Source organism: Camelina sativa, chromosome 6 (genome assembly GCF_030686135.1).
Source record: "Camelina sativa cultivar CO46 ecotype springtype chromosome 6, ASM3068613v1".
NCBI lineage: Eukaryota > Viridiplantae > Streptophyta > Magnoliopsida > Brassicales > Brassicaceae > Camelina > Camelina sativa.
Window position 1 is genome coordinate 26,327,806 of NC_141885.1, and position 17,539 is coordinate 26,345,344.

At 33.6% G+C, this 17,539-nt stretch overlaps 4 protein-coding genes and 1 non-coding gene across 6 annotated transcripts; 2 read left to right on the forward strand and 3 right to left on the reverse strand.

Moving 5' to 3' along the window:
• Positions 1-57: 57 nt before the first annotated feature.
• Positions 58-1,986, reverse strand: LOC104793220 (uncharacterized). Of its 2 annotated transcripts, none has more exons than XM_019226807.2 (3): positions 1,849-1,986; positions 454-1,431; positions 58-358 (listed from the first exon to the last, which is right to left on the reverse strand). In XM_019226807.2, exons 2-3 carry the CDS (start codon positions 1,423-1,425, stop codon positions 353-355), a joined length of 978 nt encoding a protein of 325 aa, XP_019082352.1. In that variant the 5' UTR covers positions 1,426-1,431; positions 1,849-1,986; the 3' UTR covers positions 58-352. The 2 variants fall into 2 exon arrangements, with proteins under 2 accessions (XP_019082352.1, XP_010517839.1); XM_010519537.3 differs by having other exon boundaries at positions 454-1,427; positions 1,849-1,981.
• A 131-nt stretch (positions 1,987-2,117) lies between these two features.
• LOC104793224 (uncharacterized) lies at positions 2,118-4,747 on the forward strand. The gene is made up of 7 exons (XM_010519544.3): positions 2,118-2,832; positions 2,946-3,134; positions 3,238-3,329; positions 3,639-3,698; positions 3,799-3,868; positions 3,991-4,194; positions 4,281-4,747. Exons 1-7 carry the CDS (start codon positions 2,335-2,337, stop codon positions 4,671-4,673), a joined length of 1,506 nt encoding a protein of 501 aa, XP_010517846.1. The 5' UTR covers positions 2,118-2,334; the 3' UTR covers positions 4,674-4,747.
• Positions 4,748-4,843: 96 nt separating this feature from the next.
• LOC104699418 (F-box/kelch-repeat protein At2g43270) lies at positions 4,844-5,341 on the reverse strand. The gene has a single exon (XM_010414725.1). The coding sequence runs from the start codon at positions 5,339-5,341 to the stop codon at positions 4,844-4,846; it is 498 nt and encodes a 165-aa protein (XP_010413027.1).
• Positions 5,342-11,533: 6,192 nt separating this feature from the next.
• On the reverse strand, positions 11,534-15,200 carry LOC147943015 (putative receptor-like protein kinase At2g42960). Its single transcript, XM_087454845.1, has 8 exons — positions 14,547-15,200; positions 13,410-14,106; positions 13,217-13,321; positions 12,994-13,116; positions 12,737-12,907; positions 12,494-12,623; positions 12,179-12,388; positions 11,534-12,090 (listed from the first exon to the last, which is right to left on the reverse strand). The coding sequence occupies exons 2-8, from the start codon at positions 14,060-14,062 to the stop codon at positions 11,971-11,973; spliced, it is 1,512 nt and encodes a 503-aa protein (XP_087310971.1). The 5' UTR covers positions 14,063-14,106; positions 14,547-15,200; the 3' UTR covers positions 11,534-11,970.
• A 2,256-nt stretch (positions 15,201-17,456) lies between these two features.
• Positions 17,457-17,529, forward strand: TRNAR-ACG (transfer RNA arginine (anticodon ACG)). The gene has a single exon. It is a non-coding gene; the product is annotated as a tRNA-Arg (tRNA).
• Positions 17,530-17,539: the final 10 nt, after the last annotated feature.

The following is a 17,539-nucleotide window of genomic DNA, read 5'->3' on the forward strand; positions in this document are numbered from 1 at the left end:
AAAATCCTAGGATCAGTTTCGAAAGCTTCATTCTTTGCTTAAGATTACACCACGATGTAAAATACATAAGTACATTAACTCAGTTTTGTTGTAAACACAAATTTGGTCTTTTATCATGGTTTTGATCGGATATGGTCCCAGACTGAAACAAAACACAACCAAGGGAACCAGACCACAATGATATAGGAAGTTCAATAATAAAACAAAAGACAGCTCTCTATTCAAATGTCTGATCCAAACCAGTTATTAAAAAGCACACACCAATATAAGTCTTTCATATAATTTATATATAGTTTTTAAGATCCCAGATTCAGTACTTAACAACCATTCTGTCTCATCAGCTCTCTTTTCCTTACTCCTGTAAGAATTATGAAACTGTGTTTGTTAGTAAAAACGATCATAGATAGTGTTCAAGCTATATATAAGCAAAAGAGAAGAAGAGCATGTAATAACCTCATCGTCGTCATCATCATCTTCTTCCTTCTTCAGACGGGTGGAGCCACCTTCCTTGATAATAGGAAGCTTCATTGCCCCAAATGGTGTATCAACATCGACATTACCTTTGATAGTGTACCCAGTTCCTTTCCCACGGATCATGTCCCAAAGAGCAGAACCAAAGTCCTTTGGTCGGAAAGTCATTGGCACATTGATCAACCCGCTTCCGTTTTTGTCAAGCTTGATCGAGTCAGATATCTCAGCTTTCCCAATGCTTACATCACACAACCAAACTTCACAGTCCAAGTCATTGAGCCCCAAGTCAAAGTCATTCATGTTCTGAAGCCTCACGTGGAGGATCGCCACGGTTTCTTCCAACGAAAACTTCTGGAACTTAATCTTCTCGATATCAACATCAGGTTTCTTAGGAATAGGGATCTCTCCACATTTCTCAAGAGGCAATGTCAGCCTTCCCAAAACAGGCACATCGACAATGAGATCAACCTTGATCCTGTAAGGTATGATCATCCCGGGGTTGATATCATTGTAAGTGTTCTTGATGTCAGCATAGATCAAAGTCAATGGTATCTTGACAGTTTCTTCACCATGAGCCTTGAGTGTTCCAGCATCCGGGATCAATCCTGAAACAAGTTTCCTCCCATCGCTCTCGACAAGGTAGTTGATATCAATCAAAGGGATAGGAACTGGGTTGGGGTTCTTGACAAGGACATCAACAACAATATCAGCCCTCTCGAGATTGATCTTAGGGATATGAATGGCAGAGACATCAGCAGTAGGCTTCCCAAACCCAATGGTTTCCTCGATTTTCTCACCAATGTCATGAATGAAACCTTTCACCTTATCAAAGAATCCACCTTTCCCTTCTTCGTTTTCCTCGTCCTTATCCTTCTGACTTCTATCGACGATTTTCACGTCACCCTCATCAGGACCTCTTGTGAGGATCTCCTGTTTATCCTCAGAAGTCGACATACCTACCTAAGCAGGAAACAAACAGGTCATCATTTTCAAAAGTCAATCAAGCAACACAGGAAGAACATACAATGCTGATCTTTGATCTCACACTCGCGTCACAATAAAGATCTAATCAACTAGGGATCATAACAACATATCCTAGTGGTATGTTAGTGTAAGCTCAAACCAAACAACATACAATGGCATTTATGTACTGAGTGAATCATGAGAAAAGAAACGATACGAAAGTTGGATCTAAACAAAGATAGGACTAGATCAAGCTAAGTGTCAAACAGATCGGAGAAAATAAAGTCAGGATCAGAAAAAGCTCGATCTAATATCACCAACGTTCGTTATCTCTGATGAAATCAATCATAAAAGGGATCAACACAAGAACAACAACAACAATCAGAAGTAAAGTTGAGTTTTTTTTTTTGGTACCTGGAGCGTTGGATTGGATAAAATTGAGTTGCAGAGACAGAGGAAGAAAGAGAGTAGTGGTGCTCAACCAGAAAAATTGAATGATTGAAGAAGAAGAAGAAGAAGAAGAAGAAGATTGTGGAATTAGTTGATTCGTTGAAAAAGTTAAAAACTCTCCGCTTCCTCCCAACCAAACTCCCACTCGTATTGGGCTTTTTTATTTGGGTCCTTAAGGTCCAGTAAGGCCCAACTGTTGTAGATGTACGTACACGTGGGTTTGTTTTGTTGTTGACCTTTGCCTTCTAGTAATCTAGCCCTCGACTCGAGCGTGGCACATTGCCCCTCTCTCTCTCTCTCTCTGTTTCTTCGAATCGGTGCCGAACCTTAGAGCCATCATCATTCTTGGGTTTGCGTTTGATTCAGGAAACGAGATAGAAAGAAGATTGGATATATGAATCAAACTAAAAAAAATTCTGTGATTGAAAGTGAAATTTGATTTGGTGAAGTATGAATGCGAATAACAACAACAACGGGAATAATCCAGGTTATCATAATCTCTGGACCAATGGCCTTATCTGTGCTTTCGAGTTTTGTCAAGGTCGTCGTCACAGCAACAGCACAAGTGTACAGCGTTGTTGTGATAGGAATAAACAGGGTTGTGACTCAGACCAGTTTGGTTCTACTGAAGGAGAAGAGCCTTCGTCCAGGAGTTACTGGCGAGGAATTGGATGGGATAGGATCTCTGAGCTTGTTCAGACTGTGCAAGTTGATAATGATTGGAAATTTCAAAACATTGATGAGGATAAAGCCACAGTTGCTGAGCTTGCTGCTCCTTACTGGGAAAGACCACTTGCTGGTCCAACATGGTGGTGCCATGTTGATCCTACCCATCCAGCTATTGTCTCCTGGTTGCGTAATGCGCAGTGGTTACATCCTGCTGTAAGCCTTGCTCTGCGTGACGAAAGCAAGCTGATTAGTGACCGAATGAAACATATTTTGTATGAGGTAAAAAGTTTCTTCTAAGTATGTTGCTTCTTTGTAATGTGAGGCTGTGCTTTAGTTCTACTACAGCTGTGTGTAATAGATCAAATTTGTTGTTATATGTTGGTGGTGGATAGGTTCCTGTGAGAGTTTCTGGTGGGCTGCTGTTTGAGCTGTTGGGACAATCTGCTGGTGATCCTTTTATCCAGGAAGATGACATACCTATTGTCTTAAGGTCATGGCAAGCACAGAATTTTCTGGTGACTGCTTTGCACGTTAAAGGTTCTGCCTTGAACATTAGTGTGTTAGGTATTACAGAAGTCCAGGTTTGTTCTTCTCATCTGAATCATTCGTTTGTCAATTAGTCAAAACAGGTTTTTCAGTATTTTTTTAGGCTTCTTCTTCTATGCCTTTTTTTTGTCTTACCAGGAAATGCTTATTGCTGGTGGAGCCTGCATTCCGAGAACCATTCATGAACTAATAGCACATCTTGCATGCCGCCTTGCACGCTGGGATGATAGGTATTTGTCTTCCCGCGATCTAGATCAAGTTCTAAAAGATTGTATGTTGGGGAAGTTTAGTAGTGCTCATTATGCAAGCTTTTAGCAATGGATACACATTTTACCTGGTCTGTACGGTATTGGCAATGAACTTGCCAAGCCTTAGCATTGCTTTGATAGAACTATGTGTCTTATATTATTCTTAGAGTTTGCATCTTTCTCCCGCACTAGATTAGTTTTCTGTTTAGCTAAGATATAAGAACCTTTTGATTCTCTTTATCCTCTGGATTTAACCCAATTATGATTGATAATATTGTATCCTTAATGTAGGCTATTCCGGAAATATATATTTGGTGCAGCTGATGAAGTTGAGTTGATGTTTATGAACAAGTACTTCAACTAAGCCTTCTCTTACTTTGGTATTTTCTTTCTTAGGTGCTCCTTGAATTATGTCTAATGAAACAGAATAAACTGTTTTTGTTGATATCAGGAGACTGTACGAGGATCTAAATCTATTCACTACAATCTTGAATCAAGAGATCAGAAAGCTCTCGACCCAGGTAAGGCATTCTTGCTTGACTACAAGATGAGATCAGCTAGCTAATGTGGAATAATGTTATTGATTTCTTCATACAAGTGACTTTATAATCACTACAATATTTTCTTGTTCATCATTTATCAGGTTATTCGGGTGAAATGGTCTCTCCATGCTAGAGAAGAGATTGTGTTCGAGCTTCTTCAGCAACTAAAAGGAAACAGAACAAAAGACTTGCTAGAAGGAATAAAGAAGAGCACCCGCGGTATGATCAATGAACAAGAAGCCGTTCGTGGTCGGTTATTCACTATCCAAGACGTCATGCAAAACACGGTTCGAGCATGGTTGCAGGTGAGATTTTCAATTTTGGAGATGATGACCACGCAAGTAGGAAACTCTCCAAGTCATCTTAAATTTGTTTTGTTTGGCTTGATTAGGACCGGAGCCTCACGGTTACTCACAACCTAGGAATCTTTGGAGGAGTGGGTCTTTTGCTTTCAATAGTGACCGGTCTATTTGGAATCAACGTAGATGGGATACCAGGAGCTCAAGATTCTCCACATGCCTTTGAGATTTTCGGAGCTGTTCTAATCTTCTCAGGCTGTGCGCTGGCGTCCGCTGCTTTACTCTACCTTGGACTTAAGGAGCCAGTGGCAGAAAAGAATGTGGAGACTAGGAAACAAGAGCTTGACGAAATGGTAAAGAAGTTTCAAAGAGAAGCCGAGTCTCATGCTCAGGTCTGCAAAAAGATTCCTCAGAACATAGAACGTACGACAAGTAGTTGTAGAATAATAGTCCATGATCCTAATGGTTATGCTCTCTTGGATTGAAATCAATCCGGTTTATGATTTGTAAATTTTAACTCATTGGTAAACTCTTTTCTTAAGAGAAACTTCTTTTAACATGGAAAAATCCCAAAACAATAGTATCTAATATGAGTTGTGGGTAAGCGAGAAACAGAGCATTTTAAATACAAAACTCAAGACAGTTCCTGGTTACTTTACCAATTCTTCATACAGGTGATTTTCAATTCTTCTAAACCAATCAATTCGTCTGTGAATTGATTTAGTATGTCTGAATAGCGGCGGGTCACTGGATCAGGACCGGAAGGGAATCTAATGATATCTCCGGTGGAAGGGTTCAGAACATTGACCCAACCCGGTACGGGGATGCAAACTAAACCGTCACATGTCAGCGAAGGTCGTGTGACGTCGTCGCAGTGTAGGTAGACCACATCGACCTCTTCGTCACCTTGGAATCGCGACTCGCTCCTCCGTTCTACTCCTCCAGCAGCAAGGATTTGGCGGCGGCTCTGTTGAAGACTCATACGCGAACGCCTCTCCACGAAACTCTTCGATTCCACGATTGATCTCCATCCTTTTGAGACGGCTTTGAATTTGCGGATGGATTTCAACGGTAATCGAAGGATGATTTCTTCCAGTAGATCGGGAACTAGGTAGAAGATCTTCGGATTAGGGTTTTGTTCTTCTTCCGACATCGGACCGAGTTGAGGGTTTAACGTTATCCACTTTCCCCTTCTGTTTTTTTTTTTTTTTTTTTTTTTTTTAAATCTTTTTTTTTTTTTTAATTGTTAGCGGATTTTCAAGTAGCGTGGATAAAATTAATATCCGGTTTAGAATTTTAATGAAATGATTACTTTGGTAAAGTGGCTTATGATTAGTTTTTGTCTAATTATCCTCAAATAGCACAGTGTAATTTTGTTTCACTAACAAATATATTCACTTCAAAGTATTTCTGTATGTTTATTATAATAAAATAAAATAAAAAAGAATTAGTTTTGTATCCGATCCACATCCCATGAATGAAAGATATAGATCTAATATATCTAATAATTAATACATAAGTATACTATGTGATTAAAATCTAATAATTAATACATAAGTATGTATACTACTAGATTTTAACCCGTAGTATACCGTAAGCATTTAATTTCTATTATAATTTATATTATATGTTGTATTTATTTGTTAAATATTGAATGTTTTGTAAATAGAGGAATAACTAAATTTTTTAATTGTTGTGCAGCTAAATATTTATATGATTTTTTAACCCGCAATAATAGGCAATACACTTCATGACCATTTGTTTGTTAAATTTAGTTTGTTTTGTTTAGTGTTTGAGATTCTATTTTGGTTTTTAATTATTATAACAAAAATAAGGGATCTAAATATATAATCAGTAATTATACGCTGTGATTAAGTTACATTTTTCTAATGATTTAATTATTTTATACAATCTTAGTTAAATCAACTTGATTTTATGTCAAATATTATAATATTAGTAGTGTTGATAAATAATTAAATGAGGATTTAACCCGTGTTGACACAAATTTAATAATTTTTTTATTAATTTCAACATGTTTTCTTTATAACTCATCTACTATATAACCACATTATATAATATTTTAGAATTTTTTAATTTTACATATTCGTAATAATTAAATTTTTTATTAAGTTTATATATGTTAATTATAATATTTAAATAATTGTCAATCGAAGTTTTTCTTACGTTAAGAATCAAAGTTCACAGATTTTGGAAAACAAAATAGGAATCAAATTGTTTTTTTCTTTGTTTACGAAGGATTCAGATATAGAATATCTTCAAAACACAACATAATGTATGGTTAAATATATGATAGTTTATATTTTCATATTGATTGCTGTTATTTTTTTAATGAAAATAAAATGTAAAATATTTAGGAAACAAAATCTGAAATAATGTTAGTTTTGGAAATTTTTTAGTGATTAATGTTGTAAATAACTTTTTAAATAAACAAAACTAAAAGGGTATAACACAAAATGTACTTTCAGGTAAATGCAGGTCTCAAACACTCCACCTACCCTTTAAATGCCAAATCAACATTACCAACTGATACAACAGATAATTTTTGTACATAGCTACTAAACTAAAGATAATAATCAGTAGAAGATAGATTCGCTGCTGTTGGCACAAGACACAAAGATCAATTCATGAGGCTAATTATTTTATTTAACGATTAGCTTTACTTTCAATAAATAAATACAGTTTATACATACTACATCGAAAGGTTTTTTCAATTTCTCCAAAAATGATTTTGATTTAAGAAAACATTCAAATATAATGTTTTCTTAAATCAAACATTTGATTACTCACAGTTTTCGAGTTTATGCACTTAAATTAATGTGCTAATAATGAGAAAAGAAAGATAAGATAAGATTAACTAACTAATTAACTACTCGAATATACTATTTCGATCATTACTTAGTAGTACTTCTTATTCAATAATACAAAGATAACATATTTGTGGTCCAACAGTATTTAAATGAGATATGATTATATTAACTCCTTAAAACAATTGTTGTGAATTGTAAATATATAAAGTTAGCTTTTAGTATCATTTTATTGGTATAATTGAATCATTTTCCCATATAATTTTAATAGTTGAGTTCATCAATCAATTTGAAAAAACTTTTTTAATTTTGAATTAATTATCTCGAACGATATTTATTTTAATAATTGAATTTAAATAATATAAGAAATAATATGTTAGTTTTTTTTGTGTTTGTTGGACAATGGAAAGACTAATGAGTGAATTAACAAAACTATCAAACAATAATTAAGGAAAATATTTTAAAAAATTGTACGAGGGATGACTATACTTATTTAAAAGAATATTTATATAATATAAAAAATTAAATAATCAATATATTCAATAAATTATTAAACTCTATTATAAATATTGTTTTTATCTAAAAAATATCAATCTGATATATAAAACGTTTTAGTTAGTCATCATTTCACGAGGTGATGTGTAATTGTGTATAATAATAAAACTTGGAGGTTCATTCAAATCATTGCAGGATCAGTATCAAGTACTTTTTCTAAAGACTTATTTATTCTTTTTTTTGATGTGATTATTTATTTATTTTTGTGAAAATACACTATTTTGATCCAAATTTGGTAATTAATTGCTAGATTAACACTCCATCATAACTCATTACTAGAATGATACTATTTTTATGTAGAACGATCAAAAACTCACTAAATTTTAATTTCATTTAGAAAAAGTAATAATAAACAAAAAAATGTTTACAAATCTTATTCAAATATATGATTAATGAAAAATGTATGAAAATATTATGTTTAAAAATATATTTTTAAATCTGATTTATAAAAATAAATCATAAAAGTATGATTTAACAATATAATGTATAAAAATAATATTGAGAAATATGATGTTTAAAAATTTATACTAAACGAATATAGTGTATAATAATATTACTAAAGTATGATTTATGAAAAATATAATATAATGTATAAAAATATGATATTTTAACCTTTTTTAAGAAAAAATGTGATTTTAAAAATATAATGTTTAAAAGTATTATTCAAGATATGATTTATAAAAAATATAATGTATAAAATATGAAGTATAAATTTTGATGTTTAATAATATTTTAAAAATATGATTTATAAATTAGTTTTTGACTTTGTTTTTTTTTATCTGCAAGACAATCATAGCGGTTTAACTTACATTCTAGTTGTAAAATTTAAAATACATATATCATTGAAGAGGACTAACCGGATTAGTGAATTACTGTTAATAGCATTTTTCTATTTGATTAGTCTGCAAAGTAAAGAGAATTAGTGAATTACTGTTCTGGCTTTTTTAACTGGCCACGTGATGAGAACGTGTCAAAGAATCTAATTCAACTTACAATAATTTAGTCACAACAAAGAAAAAACAATACGACAAGTACGACCCAACATTTGACAGATTTGAAAGAAAAAAGCTAGTGGTTTTTATGGACGTTAGACTTTAATTATTAATTCAAATTCGTATAGTTTTGTCATCTTTCAATAAAGTTTTCACATTCTCATACATAACAAATAAACAATGGGTTTTGTAATAAGGAAAAATAACGATTTCTATAAGAGGGCTTTAAGCTAAGCCACTAGCCGTTATAATTGAACTTAGTTTTGTCTCTTTCTAATGTCTTACGTCTTCAGTCCATAGATTTACAAAGACGTCTCTCTCTCCTTCTCTCGTCACATAAATCTTAAACACATGTTTTGACTGACAAACGTTCCGTACCGACAAGACAGGAATAATTAGCTCCAAAATATTTTAAAAAAGAAAAGATAAAAAGCCGGGCAAATATCATGAAAACCCACTTCCTCCTAAAGTATTATCACAAAAACCCACTTTCCACTCATGGTATATTTTCCCAAGTTTTTTGCTTATGTGTCCACTTTCCTTTTACATTTTTGCCTTTACTAACAACTTACCTCTCTTTCTCTCCTTCTTTTCTCTCTTTTTCTCTTCTTTTTTGTTGTTAACACTTTAACAAAGTAAAATATATTTATTTGTTATCATAAAACAAATTTTCTATTTATTTATATAAAATATGTTATGATTATATATTTTCTACATTTTAAGATATATATTGCTATATTTTTTTATGAATTTTTAGATTATACAGTATCCATCAGTCGTTGAACATTTGTTCAATTATAAGTGGATAATCAATTGCAGTATTGTTAATAGATAGTTACTTGTGTTTATTCATACAAAATATACATACATAAATTTGGTTAGATCTTTATCCATAGCATATTATCCATAACACAATATAGACCAAATAAGTACAAAACCCTTTAATTCTAAATTTTAAATCCTAGAACATAAACCCTTGAACCTAAAACCAAAACTATTCACTTTAAAAAAAAAACAAAGTTTAGTGGATAGAAAAACTGTGGATAGGTCTCCATGGATTTACAAAGCATATCTAGACATTAAGCTGAAGAATAGCAGTTGAATGGTGGCTATGGATGTGATCATGTGGATATTTTTTTGTGGATACCAATGTAGACAGACCAAAGAATCATCATACAACATCCACACAATTAAATCGATAGACACCATGAGCTCCTTGCTTCATATTTTGTGTTGGTCCAGAAACATATACACTCATAAGTGGTTAATAAACAAAATAAAAATTAACAACATTGATTTATTTAGAACATTGAATATCAATCATGTGGATTAGTAGTTATGGATACTTATCTTATAATATCTTGCTCATTCTTTACATGAGCAGAAATTTGTCCAAGATAAATTAGCCACATAGATTTCTTTTAGCTAAATGTTTTTGTACTATTTTTCAGCTAGAATGATTTCTTTTAGGGTTTAGGGTTTAGGGTTTAGGGTTTAGGGTTTAGGGTTTAGGGTTTAGGGTTTAGGGTTTAGGGTTTAGGGTTTAGGGTTTAGGGTTTATACCTTAAATATTAAATCCTAACACCACATAGACACTAAATCCATATAAGCCCAAAAACGTAAACCTTATACCCTAAATCTTAAATCCTAAACTCTAAACCATACACCTTGAACCCTAAATCGTAAACCATGAATTAAAAATATAGACACATCATCCACATACCTAAACCTAAACTTTTAACCTTAACCCCTAAATCCTACACCTTGAACCTTAGACAATACAACTTGAACTCAAAACATAGACATTGAATCTATATACCATCTAAAGTCTAAACCCTAAACTATGGTGATGTTTGAACATGCAACAAACTTGTCAATAAATTTCATCTGGATTGCTTGTCCACGTGGTCAGAGTTTGGTGGATAGGCTTAGAGATTAATAATGACCATGTTTGTTGTGTAGTATGCTTCTAGTGACACTTCTAAGTTCTAATATCTCTAATTCTAGCTTAAAAATAGTACAAAAACATTTGGCTAAAAGACATCTAAGTGGCTAAACTATAGTGATGTTTGAACATGCAACAAACTTGTCAATAAATTTCATCTGGATTGCTTGTCCACGTGGTCAGAATTTGGTGGATAGGCTTTGAGATTAATAATGACCATGTTTATTGTGTAGTATGCTTCTAGTGACACTTCTAAGTTCTAATATACCTACTTCTAGCTGAAAAATAGTACAAAAACATTTAGCTAAAAGAAATCTATGTGGCTAATTTATCTTGGACAAATTTCTGCTCATGTAAAGAATGAGCAAGATATTATAAGATAAGTATCCATAACTACTAATCCACATGATTGATATTCAATGTTCTAAATAAATCAATGTTGTTAATTTTTATTTTGTTTATTAACCACTTATGAGTGTATATGTTTCTGGACCAACACAAAATATGAAGCAAGGAGCTCATGGTGTCTATCGATTTAATTGTGTGGATGTTGTATGATGATTCTTTGGTCTGTCTACATTGGTATCCACAAAAAAATATCCACATGATCACATCCATAGCCACCATTCAACTGCTATTCTTCAGCTTAATGTCTAGATATGCTTTGTAAATCCATGGAGACCTATCCACAGTTTTTCTATCCACTAAACTTTGTTTTTTTTTTTTAAAGTGAATAGTTTTGGTTTTAGGTTCAAGGGTTTATGTTCTAGGATTTAAAATTTAGAATTAAAGGGTTTTGTACTTATTTGGTCTATGTTGTGTTATGGATAATATGCTATGGATAAAGATCTAACCAAATTTATGTATGTATATTTTGTATAAATAAACACAAGTAACTATCTATTAACAATACTGCAATTGATTATCCACTTATAATTGAACAAATGTTCAACGACTGATGGATACTGTATAATCTAAAAATTCATAAAAAAATATAGCAATATGTATCTTAAAATGTAGAAAATATATAATCATAACATATTTTATATAAATAAATAGAAAATTTGTTGTATGATAACAAATAAATATATTTTACTTTGTTAAATTGTTAACAACAAAAAAGAAGAGAAAAAAAGAGAAAAGAAAGAGAGAAAGAGAGGTAAGTTGTTAGTAAGGGCAAAAATGTAAAAGGAAAGTAGACACATAAGCAAAAAAGTTGGAAAAGTATACCATGAGTGGAAAGTGGGTTTTTGTGACAGAACTCACACCCAAAGTGGGTTTTCATGATATTCACCTGAAAAGCCTCCTAAAGTTGCCGCATCCCTCAGTCATCACTCCCACATGCTCTTTTGATCATCCGAGAGAGACACAGCAAATCAAACGTGTGTGATCATCAATCAATTAGTTTGCTAAGTACAAACAGAACATCTCAAGACTTGAAGAAGCTGCTGTCTCATTCTATTTCTTATTCACAAGTCTTCTCAGCCTTTGTAATGTGAGTATCTGAACTACTAGGACCAAGAGATTCGTCTTTGGTCTCAACAATCTCCATGGTCGCTGTTTTGCTCCTTCTGTTCCTCCTCTCCTGCCATAACAAGAAGATTTTGTTTGAATGATGAATACAGAAACATATATATTTATAACAACTGTTACAGCTTTGGACCATCATATACCTTGTGAAAAGGGTGTTCATCGGATTCAAGCATCCGTGCAACCTGACTCATTCTTGGACGTTTCTCTGCTTCAGGATCAACACATCTAAGGGAAACTAAAAGTGCGCGTTTCAGAGCACTTTTACTAGGTCTAGGTTCAAGTCTTGGATCCACAACTTCTTCAGCTCTTCTTGTTCCAACCATCATCTTTAGCCATTCAACAAGATTCACCTGCCAGCCAATACACAGACCGATTCATGATATTCAAGAAACGAACATATTCATAACCAAGATTTCCAAGCAATGTACAAAATCTATACCAATTTTAATTAGTACCTCATTAGCAGGACGGCCATAATCAACTGGATCCCGACCAGTTACAGCTTCAAGAAGCAAAACACCGAAGCTATATATATCGCTCTTTTCGTTTAACATACCTGTATTAGCATATTCTGGTGCTACATATCTGAAAAAAAAAACAAAAACAAAAAATCAGCAATTATGTCTTTGTAAGGACATCATCTGAGAAGATAATAATGATAACCATGCCTAAGGAGGGTACAAAATTTTGGACTTTACCCAAAGGTACCCATGACTCTGGTTGTGATGTGACTCTCCCCCGAGTCCAAGAGCTTGGCCAACCCAAAGTCAGAGAGTTTTGCATTAAACTCATCATCAATCAATATATTGCTTGCTTTTATGTCTCTGTGGACCACTTTTGGTTCTATTGCTTCGTGTAAATAAGCAAGCCTGTAAAATTGTACAAATTGCAGACCCTTTTATTATGCAAGCATTGAACATATCCAACAAAAGATAAACTGTTACAAACCACTTACGCTTGTGCAGTACCAGTAATGATCTTCATCCGTGCCTCCCAAGTGAGATTTCCATGTTGCCGCATTGCTCCATGCAGCCATTGTTCTAAGTTACCACTATTCACATACTCATAAACAAGCATCCTGCATTCATTATCATATTTTGATACAGTAAGATCCTGGTGCTTTGGCAGTAGAACTGTAGAAGTATGTTCAAACTGATAAAAAGACAAGTGAGACTCACCGATGAACTCCCTCTATGCAGTATCCTAAAAGCCTAACAAGATTCTTGTGTCGTACATGACCAATAGCCTCAACTTCTACTCGAAATTCCTTCTCAGCTTGCCCTCTAGAGACCAAAATTTGGAGATGGTTATTAAGGAAAGCAAACATAGGATTTACAAACATGTGGTAGTCCAGTTGAGTGGAAAACTTACAGATTGTTCAGAAGCTTCTTTACAGCAACTTCAGTACCATTAACAAGTTTACCCCTATAAACTACTCCATAACCACCCTCCCCAAGAACATTCACTGCAGCAAAACGGTTCGTAGCTAGCTCAAGATCCCTTAGAGTGAACCAGTGTCCCCAACCAAGATGGGATATTTCCGGTAAACCAACCAAAGGAGATGCTGTTACAGGTCCTCCATACTGTCTACCAGCACTTCCAAAGCCTCCTTCTTCACCGGAATGAGAACTACAAGCTCTCCCATGATGATTAACAGAGCTACATTGACTCAAAGTATCATTATCACTAGACTTGGTTCTTCCCAAGTGAGACAGCATCGTCTTTCCATTGGATTTATCATTCATTTCAATATATAAACTTTCAGGGTGAGGATTGTGATTCTGAAACCTAGCCCTGTCCACTCTGATATCTTTAGACTCATGTGGTATCTGGTTGAAAGGAAACTTGTTTGAAGAACTTCTAGATTTCCGGCGGAATGTGATCCAAAGAGACAAGATGCAGAGAATCATAACTATGAATACTCCAACAACCAAACAAACCCATACCCACAACTTCAACCCCTTCAAACCAAAAAATGATATTTTCTTGGACATCTCAGCGTTTAAAGAATTCTCAGGAGGCATCTCTGGTCCTGTATCAAGCTGCTAAAACCTTCTCTTAAAACCACCTAGACAACAAGAGAGTGTCTTACAGTTAAACACTTGCATACATCATACAAAGACTAAAAAGAGATATCTTTTACGCACTTCTCATTCGACACTTAGCCATATAACCAACACAGAAACCGTACAAAGTATAAATCTTGAAAGCAATGGAAGATAACTCAATCTGATGGGTGTGAGTCAAGTAAGAAGAAGGAAAAAAAACGCACACTTTCTCATAGGTATAAGCAAAAAAATTGCGGCAAATCAACAAACAAGGTATGGGACGTGTCCCCACGAAAGATGGGAGCTCGAAGAAACAAAAGAGAATCTTTGGCTTTTAAAACCAAAGAAAACACTTAAGTTTGAAGCAAGAGACAATCTACAGAGAATCTAATCACATAATGCCATCCAAAGATAACATTCAAGGCAACAACAAACAAAAGAGAGAGCATATATATTTTACCTTAGAATGTGGGGAGAGATAAAGCTTTGTCCTTTAGATGTTGTATCTTCATCTTAAAACAGAAGAAGGAACTATGAAAGAAATTAAGAATAAAAAAGGCTCCACTTTTTTTTTTTTTTTTTCTGTTTCTGAAGCAGAACCAGAGGAAGATACTAAAATCAATTGGCAGAGATGTACCAATAATGAATTGGAGATTTCGAGCTAACCAGAGCTAAATTCATCTAACCCAGAGGGAACTCACTTTAGAGTTATGGTTAAAAGCTAAAAAAAAATATATTATTATAACAAGGAAGTGTGTATATTAAGTTAATGAGGAAATAAAAAAAGTTTGGTGGAACTGGTTAATGGGAGAGAAGCTTTGTTTGCAATGGAGGAAACAAGAGAGAGAGAGAGAGAGAGAGAGAGAGAGAGAGAGAGAGAGAGAGAGAGAGGAGTGAGCAGTAAAGGGAAAGCAAAGACAGTGGATTTGTCAACTGTAACATTTATAGCTGGTTGAAGAAAATAAATTAGATATTTCCACAAATATAAACAACCAAAAATTATTGCAAAAAAAAAAAAAAAAATTGAAAGTGGATAGAGAGAATGGGTAGGGGTAAAGCACAGAAGAGGGAATTCCCAAACACACAGGCTTTGGAATTTTTAGGTCAATAACTCAATATTATTCAATATTGTCCCCTTTTCTTTTTCTTCCTTTCACATGTCAAGTTTTTGGGTTCTATCAATTTGCATTTTTGTTATCTATGTACTTCAAATATTTAATTATGATATATACGCTTGTTGAAGACTTTATACTACCATTATTTTTTTGTCGTGGTGAATAATATATGGCATTCAAATGCACACAAATAGAAATTTATGTCTTTGTTTTGGGGAATGTTACAACTCATTTAGTCATATGTGTAAGAAACCAATGTGCCTTTCTTGGAGGACATGAATGAGTTCATGAGAGAGGGAGAGGAGAGAGATTAAAAAGCCTTTGATGGAGGCTTTACTTGAAGCATAACTTTTGGATAAAGTTTTATGCCAAGAAAAATAAATTAAATGTTATAAGCTTTTTTAACATAATGATAAAAGATGATTTTGGATATGGTATAATTAAGTCCCTAATAATAATATAAACATTGCACTTGCTGACTTGCATGTTGGTCGTCGTGTGATTGGTTGATGGTGGGTGGGGGTGTTGTTACAGGCTAAGGCCAGGTTTTGGCAGAAGAAAGAATGGCCAATTTTTTTTTCAGAATACTGTTGTTGCCGCCATGTGATCATGTGCTCCTCACGTGTCTTACACCTCCTTTCAGTTAGATTCGTCGTCCTTAAGTGTTTATTCCTCCCCAAAGTTATGTGATTTTGAGGGCAGAAAATGTGATGGGAAGTCAGAAAAGAATGATTACTCTTTCATCAATATTCAATAATCAATTAGTAGATTTATATTATTTCTCCATGTGTGCGAATTTAGGCTATTATTGACACCCATATGTCAAATTTCCTTTTACAAAAAAAAAACATCTAGTGACATATATAATGAACCCATATGGAGTGATAGCGCAAGTTGACAAGTGTCATTAGAAGAATCTGATCAAAGAATTCAAAAAACTTCTAATTTATATACAAAATAATGGCATTGAGTTTTGGTAAGGAGAATGAAGTATGCAAAGCTCGATGGAAAACGAAAGATATTCAATAACCTAACAACTATTTTTGAATTTAGCTCTAAACAACGTAGTTGAAAACTACTTGAACCAAACTAGACACACGTAACTGATGAATTTGCTTTGATTCGTCTCCCATCATAGCTAGAAACCTCAAGGCAATTAGTATGTGAGTTTGAAACTCGAAAACATTGGTACGTCCGAGATGTATATATAGATTAATCTCTCCTAGTAAAGATTTTTGCATAAATCTCATATATGAAAATAAGTTTTCAAGGGACTTCGTACTACCCATTTTATACATCTAAAAAGTGTACTTTAATTCTTCTCCCATCATTTATTTAACATATAGTTGAACTGCATCAACATATAGAAAGACAGTGCAAACAAAACAAAAGAAGTCACACATAGATATAGCCATATAGGTAAGCTTCATTTGAATTATTTAAAACAAATCGTATATTGTCGTATATACAATTCTAAATGTATTACGTTTCCTTTATGTAACGCTTTATAGATAAAGATTAAAGATAGGAATAAAAAGGAAAAGTTGTTTTTTTCGTGTGATTCATCAATTCCTATGTGTCTCCTTTCAAACTTTTCTACTTTGCTTGACCACAAAAAAGAGACATAAGCATTCACAACGGCTATTTGGAGACCGACAATCACCCACCGTATCATAGCTCAATACAACACTAAGCATATATGAACACATTCTCTAGTTCCGTATCAGTTTTCGACATCCGATTCTCAATAATAAGACAACGTTTCTAGTTCCGTTTTTTAAAACGTTTATGTGAACAAAAACACACATTAAAAAAAGCACTACACTACGTGTTGTCTTTGTCTAAAACGATTTTTACAATATATGAAACCAATGCAATAATTTACTAGTAAAAAAAAAAAAGAGCTTAGGATAGTATATACGGAAACTGTTACGGAGGTTAATTAGGGTCATATCTAAATGATCAGACCCAACATTAAGAGGAAAGCGAAATCCATAAAATCCACAAATCCCCAACACATCAAAGAAGCATGGAAACAAAATACACATTTACATATTTTCACTCTTACTTTAATGAACTCGACAAAGGATAAAATTTAACTAGAAGTTTCATGTACTTGTGTCTTCATCTTTTTTGCGGCAAATAGTTTGCTTGGTTTTGAGTCTTTTGACTTTTATTAGACTTTAGACTTTGGAGTTCAGTTGATTTTTTTTCTTATAGTAAAATTTATTGATAAGCGGAAAATCGACATGAAGGACTCCATGGCCCAATGGATAAGGCGCTGGTCTACGAAACCAGAGATTCTGGGTTCGATCCCCAGTGGAGTCGTTATTTTTTC

What these genes read in the sequence shown, in the direction of transcription:
- LOC104793220 (XM_019226807.2), bottom strand. Translation starts at nt 1,425, where the DNA reads ATGTCGACTTCTGAGGATAAACAGGAGATCCTCACAAGAGGTCCTGAT.
- LOC104793224 (XM_010519544.3), top strand. Translation starts at nt 2,335, where the DNA reads ATGAATGCGAATAACAACAACAACGGGAATAATCCAGGTTATCATAAT. An exon ending in TCAGAAAGCTCTCGACCCAG is followed by an intron (nt 3,869 to 3,990) that starts GTAAGGCATTCT and finishes ATCATTTATCAG; the next exon opens with GTTATTCGGGTGAAATGGTC. An exon ending in CGGTTCGAGCATGGTTGCAG is followed by an intron (nt 4,195 to 4,280) that starts GTGAGATTTTCA and finishes TGGCTTGATTAG; the next exon opens with GACCGGAGCCTCACGGTTAC.
- LOC104699418 (XM_010414725.1), bottom strand. Translation starts at nt 5,341, where the DNA reads ATGTCGGAAGAAGAACAAAACCCTAATCCGAAGATCTTCTACCTAGTT.
- LOC147943015 (XM_087454845.1), bottom strand. Translation starts at nt 14,062, where the DNA reads ATGCCTCCTGAGAATTCTTTAAACGCTGAGATGTCCAAGAAAATATCA. An exon ending in ATTACTGGTACTGCACAAGC is followed by an intron (nt 12,908 to 12,993) that starts GTAAGTGGTTTG and finishes ACAATTTTACAG; the next exon opens with GCTTGCTTATTTACACGAAG. An exon ending in AGAGTCATGGGTACCTTTGG is followed by an intron (nt 12,624 to 12,736) that starts GTAAAGTCCAAA and finishes TTTTTTTTTCAG; the next exon opens with ATATGTAGCACCAGAATATG.